Source organism: Myxine glutinosa, chromosome 5, assembly GCF_964187855.1.
Source record: "Myxine glutinosa chromosome 5, kmMyxGlut1.1, whole genome shotgun sequence".
In the NCBI taxonomy this organism is placed as follows: domain Eukaryota; kingdom Metazoa; phylum Chordata; class Myxini; order Myxiniformes; family Myxinidae; genus Myxine; species Myxine glutinosa.
In genome coordinates this window covers 181,181,920-181,192,128 of record NC_136265.1, presented here as the reverse complement: position 1 = coordinate 181,192,128, position 10,209 = coordinate 181,181,920, and the positions used below count along the sequence as shown (strand labels likewise).

General features: G+C 44.7%; 1 protein-coding gene across 2 annotated transcripts in view; it reads right to left on the bottom strand.

Annotated features, from left to right (window-relative positions):
* Positions 1 to 2,036: 2,036 nt before the first annotated feature.
* LOC137412355 (uncharacterized) overlaps positions 2,037 to 10,209 on the bottom strand; it is a 71,583-nt gene continuing 63,410 nt past the window's right edge. Inside the window, exons 15-16 of one of the 2 annotated variants that reach the window (XR_013623645.1) lie at positions 3,102 to 3,891; positions 2,037 to 2,246 (exon numbers count right to left, since the gene is read on the bottom strand). Coding sequence is in view for 1 of the 2 variants with exons in the window: in XM_078779206.1 (XP_078635332.1) it covers positions 3,698 to 3,891 (194 nt within the window). In the remaining variant the exon portion in view is untranslated. Of the gene's footprint in view, positions 3,892 to 10,209 lie in introns of both variants that reach the window. The other variant, XM_078779206.1, reaches the window with a different exon arrangement.

Genomic DNA, 10,209 nt, shown 5'->3' with positions numbered 1-10,209 from the left:
AACACGACTCGTTTTTTCACTTTGGACTTGCAACTATTTCTCGGTACAAATTTAAAGTTCATGAAACATCCGGTGTTGATCTGCAGGTGCTGTGTTGTGTGGGCGTAGGGACACAGACACTGATTGGCGGTTTAATTTTGCACACAAGCTATGGCGATGGTTGTGAAGGCAAACAGATCTCCACAGATTGCCCATTTCACTTTGGAGTAAACATGAACAGCTCAGCATACACTTCAAGTTAACAAATTGTATCGATATGTTCTTGTAAACACTAATCCTACTATTAATTTGACATTGGTCACTGGCCGACAGAAACACAAATTTTTCTTGGACCCTCGACATCAAAAAGCTGCATGTATCGAGCAAAATTTCAAATGAAGCACCTCGTCACCATTAGAGCTTTTAAACTGCATCTGACGTGGTAATACATGGGAATTCTTGCTCCGAGCTTGCTGGCTCAATGACAGATGACGCCATTTGCATTTTCAACTCCTCCATCCCTACCCCATTGAGAATCTTGTGGGCACGGGCAACCTCCTCGTTTCATAAACAAACTAGATGGTATTCATAGAATACTTACCCTGCACAGTCAACTTGGTGTGAGCCAACTCCATTTTTGAACGTTTTTTTTTTTGATCCAATATGGCTGCCAGACCACGTGAGCCATGACAATTTATATTCTCTAAATAATTGTTGCATAGATCACGCTCAATAAATTTCAAACTGATCAGACTAAGCGTTGTCCCTGTCGAATTATGACGTCATAATCATGGCACCAATAACGTCATCTTTAACAACACCTATTCCCCATATGGAGTTATTTACAATGAGCCACGTTTCAATTTTAAAAATGCTGACACCACAGACACTTTACTTTACTGAAATGCAGACAAATGTTATGTTTTCGTCATAAATCGTCGGAATTTCGCCAAATCTGTTTTGGTCATGTGTTAATATACCTCAGCGATTGACAAATCTGAAATCAGAATTTTATTTGAGGTCAAAATGACCCCGTGAAGTCGCTCCGTACTTTGCCTGCTTGTCATGTGCAGTGTGATAATTCATTCCATGCCCATTCCAGAAGACTTCTTCACGCAATAACAACTTCCAGCTTCCAGACCATACATGCAATCATCTTGAAATTTTGCACACTTGTTACACTTCATTACCTCTACTATAATAAAGTTTCACGTCGATCAATGAAGCGATTCAAGATCTATAATTTAAAAAAACATTTTCGTTTAATTATTTATATCTACCAAACCACGTGACCTATCGCAAATTCCAAAAGGCCATTTTAGTAGACTGATATGCTGAACACATCTGTAAAGTTTCCCCTCGATAGGATCAAAAATGAGGGAGGAGCTAGGTGTTCAAAGTTTATGCTTAAAAACGTCATAACTCCGAAACCATGTGACGCATGACGTCATGCGCGTTGACTTTTTTGTTCGTCATGGGTATGCGATTCTGCCTGCAGTTTGGCCTCGATCTGTTCAGTCTTTTTGGTCAAAATTGGATTTTAGTGGTTTTTCAGTCTTTTCACTCAAAACAATATGGCGTCTGAACCACGTGACCGACGTCAATTTTATTTCTACATCAATTTATACCGAGAAGATGCTCAAGAAATATCATCCTAATCGGATAAAGTTTTTTTTACTTGTCGAATTATGACGTCATAATGGCAGCACCTATGACATCATCATTCACATATGTTATTCCGCATGGAGTTCTTTGCAATGAGACCTGTCAATTATTTTTGTGCAGCGGTTTTTGAGATATAGAGGTGCAAAGTTTTTTTTTGTTTTTTTCCCCCAAGATGGCTCCCATACCACGTGACCCATGACGTCATAATATTCACTAAAATATTCTACAGGAGGAGGCCCTCCTATGGTGAAAATGTCATGTCAATCGGACCAACGGTTGACGAGAAAAATGAATTTTTAAAAATCTGACACGCACATACGTACGTACCCGAATGCTTAACCCTGCCTTTCGCTTCGCGAGCGCAGGGTAAAAATGGAACCAATGACAACGTTAGAAGAAACCCCAAAACGTTTATTGGATCAGCAAAAGGGGTCAGACACAAGTCAACCAGGAATTTTGGGGCAGGAAGCATAGGCAACAGGGAAAAACGAAGGGCTTTAGCAGAACTACCCAGGCCGCAACACCATGCCAATAGGGAAAACGATGGGCTTCAGCAGAACGACCCAGGCCGCAACACCATACCAACAGGGGAAAACGATGGTCTTTAGCAGAACGACCCAGGCCGCAACACCATGCCAACAGGGAAAACGATGGGCTTTAGCAGAACGACCCAGGCCGCAACACCATGCCAACAGGGGAAAACGATGGGCTTTAGCAGAACGACCCAGGCCGCAACACCATACCATCAGGAAAAAACGATGGGCTTCAGCAGAACGACCCAGGCCGCAACACCATACCAACAGGGAAAACGATGGGCTTTAGCAGAACGACCCAGGCTGCAACACCATACCAACAGGGAAAAACGATGGGCTGCCACACCATGCCAACAGGGAAAACGATGGGCTTTAGCAGAATGACCCAGGCCGCAACACCATGCCAACAGGGGAAAACGATGGGCTTTAGCAGAACGACCCAGGCCGCAACACCATGCCAACAGGGAAAACGATGGGCTTTAGCAGAACGACCCAGGCCGCAACACCATACCATCAGGAAAAAACGATGGGCTTCAGCAGAACGACCCAGGCCGCAACACCATACCAACAGGGAAAACGATGGGCTTTAGCAGAACGACCCAGGCTGCAACACCATACCAACAGGGGAAACGATGGGCTTTAGCAGAACGACCCAAGCCGCAACACCATGCCAACAGGGGAAACGATGGGCTTTTGCAGAACGACCCAGGCCGCAACACCATGCCAATAGGGGAAAACGATGGGCTTTAGCAGAATGACCCAGGCCGCAACACCATGCCAACAGGGAAAATGATGAGCTTTAGGCGAACGACCCAGGCCGCAACACCATGCCAACAGGGAAAATGATGGGCTTTAGTAGAACGACCCAGGCCGCAACACCATGCCAACAGGGAAAACGATGGGCTTCAGCAGAACGACCCAGGCCGCAACACCATACCAACAGGGAAAACGATGGGCTTTAGCAGAACGACCCAGGCTGCAACACCATACCAACAGGGAAAAACGATGGGCTTCAGCAGAAAGACCCAGGCCGCAACACCATGCCAACAGGGGAAAACGATGGGCTTTAGCAGAATGACCCAGGCCGCAACACCATGCCAACAGGGGAAAACGATGGGCTTTAGCAGAATGACCCAGGCCACAACACCATACCAACAGGGGAAAATGATGGGCTTTAGCAGAATGACCCAGGCCACAACACCATGCCAACAGGGGAAAACGATGGGCTTTAGCAGAATGACCCAGGCCACAACACCATGCCAACAGGGGAAAACGATGGGCTTTAGCAGAATGACCCAGGCCACAACACCATGCCAACAGGGGAAAACGATGGGCTTTAGCAGAATGACCCAGGCCACAACACCATGCCGTTGATGAGGTGCATGGCACCACTTTTTAAAAAGTTTACTTTGATGCTACAAGTCAAACATAACAGCATATTCGTCAAAACCATTAAAGGGTGTGCACTACAAACATCTTGTTATAGCTTGAAAAACGCGACAAACACAAACTCCAATTTGTTACAAATTTCCAAGAGCAAAATGTTCTGCAGGACTCTGCGTCACATCCCAGGGGTTTAGGCTTTGGAAACGTGGTCGAGAGAGCCGCCTGATGAGCTTGGTGGTAAAGAGAACGAGACCCACCAAGAGCAGCGAAGCCGTGCAGGTGGCTGCAGCGGAAAGCACAAAATACGCAGCTGCCCAGGGAGCCACACCTGGAAAGGGCAAACGGTGAGGTTAACGGACAAACGTTCAACACTATCAAACTAAAATGCATTTAAAAGCAAACTCCTCTAACACTGGCATTTACACAATGAAACTTGGCCACAGGTCATATGGTGCATCATGCCTCCGTGGGATTAGGCATCCCATTGACAATTAGCTAATTCTTCTTCATTACAAGCTTAACATACAACTGTCAACAAGAGATACAACTGTGGGATCAACTATCATACATATACAGGGCCTTCAGAAAGTATTCACACCCCATGACTTTTTTCACATTTTGTTGTTACAACCTGAATTTAAGATGTATTAAATTGAGAATTTTTGGTCATTGATCTACACATAATACCTCATAGTGGAATTTTTTATTATTATTATTATTTTATTTTATTTTATTTTTTTATAAATTTATTGAAAATGAAATACAGAAATATCTAATTTACACAAGTATTCTGCCCCAAATCAATACTTCATAGAAGCACCTTTGTCAGCAATTACAGTTCTGAGTCAAGTATGTCCAAGATTCCATCAACATCTGGATTTGGGGAGTTTCTCCCATTCTTCCTTGCAGATTTGCTCAAGCTCTGTCAAGTTGGATGGGGAGCATCGGTGAACAACAATCTTCAATTATTTCCAAAGATTCGCAATGGGATTTAAGCTTTGACTGGGCCACTCAAGGGCTTTCATGTTCTTGTTCTGAAGCCATTCCAGTGTTCCTTTGGCTGTTTTCAACAGGTCATTGTCCTGTTGAATGTAAATCTTCGCCGCAGTCAAAGGTATTTTGCACGCTAAAGCAGGTTCTCCTCAAAGATTTGCCCGATTTCATTCCATTCATTGTTCCCTCTATCCTTACAAGTCTCCTAGTCGCTGCTGCTGAAAAGCATCCCCATAGCATGATGCTGCCACCACCATGCTTCATGGTCGGGATGATGTTAGATTGGTGATGAGCTGTGCTCGGTTTCCGCCAGACATGGCACTTTACATTATTTTTTTTTTGTATCCAAGATCAAGGCTTGTGTAAGAGCTAACATTAATCACAAAAAAAACGGACACATAAGGCATAATAAAGGGAGTGGGACACAAGATGGGGAGAGGGAAGCACACAAGTACAACATTTGAGAGCAGGAACATCAGGAGATCTGTGGGAGGGAGAGGGCTTCGGGGAAGGAGGCGTGGGAATGGGGGGGGGGGGGGTGGGAGAGGTTAAAAAAAACAAAAAAACACGGACACTGTTAGGACTTCCAGGAAAGAAGACGGTATTTCAAAAAAGTGGATCTGGGGTGAATTGACGGGGGTAGAAAAGATCAAGGTTTTGGATGGGGGAAGATAAGAGATGGTGGTGAACAGCTGTTTTAAAGACCTGGAGGGAGGAGTTGGATTGAAGAGAGTGAGGGAGTTTGTTCCAGAGGCGGGATAAAAGAGGAATGAAGGAGTGAAGGTGAGCAGAGAGTCTTGATTTTGGCAGTTTAACCATAAGAGGGTTGCTGGCAGATCTTATGCGTCCTGTAGGAATATTTGGGGGACAGAGCACAGATAGAGCTGGGGAGCAAGGGCGGAGAGGAGTCGGAAGAAGACAAAGATCACCAACCTGCCTGCGGTGAGTGAGCGAAAGGCCCTCAGAATCGGCTTCGTTCCAGGAGATTCAGGGCAAACAGTTAAATTTTCGTCTCATTAGACCACAGAATATTTTACCTCATGCTCTTAGCCTGGTGTTGTCTTAGCGGTTAGGGTGCCGGCTTGGGATCCTAGGATCCTGAGTTCGAATCCCGGTCGATCGCTGAATTAACGCCAGGGGGGTCGACTCAGCCTGTCATCCTTCCGAGGTCGGCAAATTGAGTACCAGCTTGCTGGGATGAATGATCCCGGTGTGTACCCCGGTTTAGAATAGGTACACCGTATCCCTGCGCATCGTAAGAGCATGACCAAGGGTTGGCGTCAGGAAGGGCATCCGGCCATAAAAACATTGCCTCAAACAGGGAACCATGATTGTCATGGGGCCCACAAGGCTAACCCCCGCTCTAGCAGGGAGAATGGCCTTCAAACGATCATTCATTCATTCATTCATTCATTCATTCATGCTCTCAGAATCTCACGTACCTTTTTTGCAAACTCCAGGTGTGCTGTCATGTGACTTTTTCAGGAGTAGCTTCATCTGGCCATTCTCCCATAAAGCCTTGATTTGTGAAGTGCTGCAGAGACTGTTGTCCTTCCGGCAGGTTCTCCCATCTCAGCCAAGGAACTCTGTAGTTCTGTCAGAGTGTTCACTGGGTTCTTGTTCACCTCCATAACCAAGGTTCTTCTTGTCCAGTTGCTCAGTTTGTTCGGCCGGCCAACTCTCAGAAGAGGCTGGGTGGTTCCTATTTTTTCCATTTTTTAATGATGGAGCTCAATGTGCTCTTGGGAACTTTCAACATCTATAAATTATTTTATACCCTTCCCCAGATCTGTCTCTACTCACAATTATATTTATGTGTTCTACGGACAGTTCCTTGGACTCCATGTTAGTTTCTGCTCTGACATGTACCGTCACCTGTGGGACCTTGTATGTATTTCTTTATAAATAATGTCCAATCAATTGATGTAAGTCCACCTGTGGCCATTTCAAGTTATAGAGACATCTCAAGGATGATCAAAGGAAATTGGATACACAGTTGAATTTAACCAAAACGGTTGAATACCTATCGTCAAGACATTTCAGCTTTTATTAATTATTTTGTAAAAAACAATAAAATAAAAAGATATATATACATATATATCTATAGATATAAAACACAGTTTGTGTGTGTGTGTGTGTGTGTGTGTGTGTGTGTGTGTGTGTGTGTGATGTTACCGATAGACTCCAAAACGGAGAGGCTTACGTGCTTGATATTTGACATAGACATGGCCATTGAGCCTGGGACGAACATGGCCGAACTCAAAATATTTGACGATCCATATTTTTTATTCATATTTACCTCAGCGCATTTCAGCGCATGGAATCAACGGAATCAGAGCAGGTGGGCGCCGATTCACTCAGAGCGATCACGTGATGACGCTAGGAACGCTATGATGCTATGACCAAAAAAATCGCTATGACGCTATGACCGAAATGACGCTATGAACGCTATGAACGATATGACAAAAAAATTGCTATGACGCTATGAAAAAAAAAAAAAAAAGAAAAAAAAAAAAGAAATCGCTCGCTTTACCAAGGGGCTCGCTCTCCCCCCGTTCCCCTCCCTCCCCTTCCCCCTCCCGGCAATGCCGGGTACTTCTGCTAGTGTATGTATGTATATATATATATATATATATATATATATATATGTATATATATTGTTGCGGATATGAGGACTGTATATTTTTTTTGATTGTGTGAATTATTATTGTTTATTCTGCGCCTCCTGCCTCCAGAGCTGTGTAAAGGTCAAAGGGCATCCCATAATTAGTCCATAAAGCATCCACACCACAGCCAATCATAGAATACCCCTGTTCAATAGTTATATCTTATTCTGTGTTTTAGGGTAAGGCTGTGTCTCCCATTAATTGAAATACTCCATTGCACCAGTGAAAGAGATAGATTCCCTTCATTCCCATTCCCAAAACCTCCATTCCCCCTTTTCGTCGATTGGAAATTACCTCCCCTCCAATAACCGCCATTGACCACGAGGCAGGGTCGGAGAAGAAAGGCGTGTCTCCACCTCGTCATAGAGGGGAGGAGTGAGCCAGCCCCACTCGACCAACCATGAGCCAGGGGTTTGGCTAGGGAGGGCGGAGGAAGAGCTATCGGGGAGGTTCGCAAAGGTTGACGGGCGGGGCCTATATAACCCGCAGCGCGACGCTCCCCAAGCAGTCGAGCTTTGAAGAAGAAAGAGATGAGTACTGAGCATTGAGATGAGAAGAGGCTGCGCTTTTAAAGAGAGGCGCTGAGAGGAGGGAATGAGCAGGCGTGACCGCAGCTAAAATCCACAGCGCGACGCTCCCAAAAGAGAAGCTGAGACAAGCTTTGAGAGATGAGCTTTTACAGGCAGACGAGAGGGAGTCCAAGCCGTTGAGATGAGAGGAGGTCCAAGGCAGATGAGCTGAGAAGAGAGAGGGTCCAAGAAAGAGCTGAGTTGTGAGGTCCAACAAGCAGAGATCATTCAAGGAAGCACCAAGCCTGCTATTCGTCACCTTGCTCGCGAGCAGCAGCGTCTACAACAGCAGCAGCAACAACGCTCGCCAACCGCTTAGGGACCTGGACGGCAGTTCGGAGCAGGGCCGCGAAGGAATGGCGGCTGCCCAACGTGCGGATCGTGCTGCCGGACCCAGTGGACTTTCCTCTCCTTCCAGCCAATTCCTGTCATCATTCCCCGTGTGAGTCGTCTTCGTTTGTTCTGTCCTGGGTAGGTAATTAAGTCTGTATAAGCTAAAGATTGCACTGTGTCACCTGCGTCTTATGTGTTGTAAATAAACGTGACTGCTTGCTTCCTACTTATATGTGCAAATAATAAATCCAATTACTCTTCTGTCCGTCTTCTCGTCTTATTCCTTTTCCTCTTTGCATTCGGTCGTTTTAGAGTTTTCCAGATTGGGCAGCTGCGGTGCGATACGGCCAAAGTTTGGGGTGAATCGGGTGAGTTGGGGAAGAATCGGGGGAACTGTTAGGTCGCGGTAATACACCACCGCTCGGTCAAAATAACATCTTGTCCGCGACCCGCAACAATATATATATATATATATATATATATATATATACATACGTAGTGTGTTCAAAAAGTACCCGACCTTTATTTTTTGTGCGTAAAAAAAAAGAAGCTAGGGAGGCGTTGATTGGTGCACGTACAGTCACGTGAAAAAGTAAGTACAGTGAGTACACCCCATGTAAAGTTTTGACTTTTTCAACATATTTCAACATACAGCTATTTGATCTTCATTTTAACAATATTGAAAGATAAAGGTGATATAATATAACAAATATCATGAAACATTTACATTTTGTAGTCCATTGTATAATTTAAATAAACAAATGCAAATTTCGCATGTGGAAAAAGTAAGTACACCCCTACATTTATCACTACTTCAAATACCTAAAATTAGAATCAGGTGCACCAGCTCGGGTGCAAATGATTAGATCATTAGAGAGGATCTTGGAGGAACCTGTCTTATTTAAACCTCAGGCATTTAGTTTGGTTTGCTCTTTGTTGTTGAAGTGTGCGGCGTCACCATGCCTAGATCAAAAGAGCTCTCTGAGGTCTTCAGAAAGAAGGTTATGGATGCCTACGAGTCTGGGAAGGGATTCAAAAAGATCTCCAAACAATTTGAAATCAATCATTCGACTATCCGGAAGATCATCTCCAAGTGGAGAAGATTCCAACCAACTGCCAACTTGTTCAGGCCAGGCCGCCCCAGCAAGTTCAGCCCGAGAGCAGACCGCAAGATGCTGAAAGAAGTATCTAAGAACCCCAGAACGTCATCACGGGACCTACAGTTAGCTCTTGCCACTGTTGATGTCAAAGTGCACGAGTCTACCATGAGTAAGAGGCTGCACAAATTTGATCTACATGGGAGGTGTGCCAGGAGGAAGCCTTTGCTGTCCAGAAAGAACATCAGGGCAAGACTAAAGTTTGCCAATGAACACCTCGGCAAAGACCAGCACTTCTGGAACAATGTGCTCTGGACAGGAGTCAAAGGTAGAGCTATTTGGCCACAGTACCAGAAGACATGTTTGGCGAAAACCAAAGACAGCATTTGACCACAAGAACCTGATACCAACTGTAAAGCATGGTGGTGGAAATGTTATGGTTTAGGGCAGCTTTGCTGCATCAGGGCCTGGGCAGCTCACCATCATAGAATCCACGATGAATTCTTCATTGTACCAGAGGGTGCTTGAGGATAATGTGAGGCCATCTGTCGGAAAGTTGAAGCTCAACCGAAGGTGGACCTTGAAACATGACAATGACCCTAAACATACCAGTAAATCCACCAAGGAATGGCTGAAAAGAAAGAAATAGAGGGTTCTGGAATGGCCAAGTCAAAGCCCGTATCTAAATCCCATCGAGATGTTGTGGGGGGATTTGAAACGAGCTGTGCATGCAAGAAGCCCCTCAAGCATCGCACAGCTAAAATAATTCTGCATGGAGGAGTGGGCAAAAATTTCTCCCAGTCGATGTCAGAGACTGGTAGACAGTCATAAGAAACTCCTACTTGAGGTTGTTTCTGCCAAAGGGGGCAATACCACCTATTAGAGCCAAGGGTGTACTTACTTTTTCCACATGCGAAATTTGCATTTATGTTTATTTAAATTATACAATGGACTACAAAATGTAAATGTTTCATGATATTTGTTATAT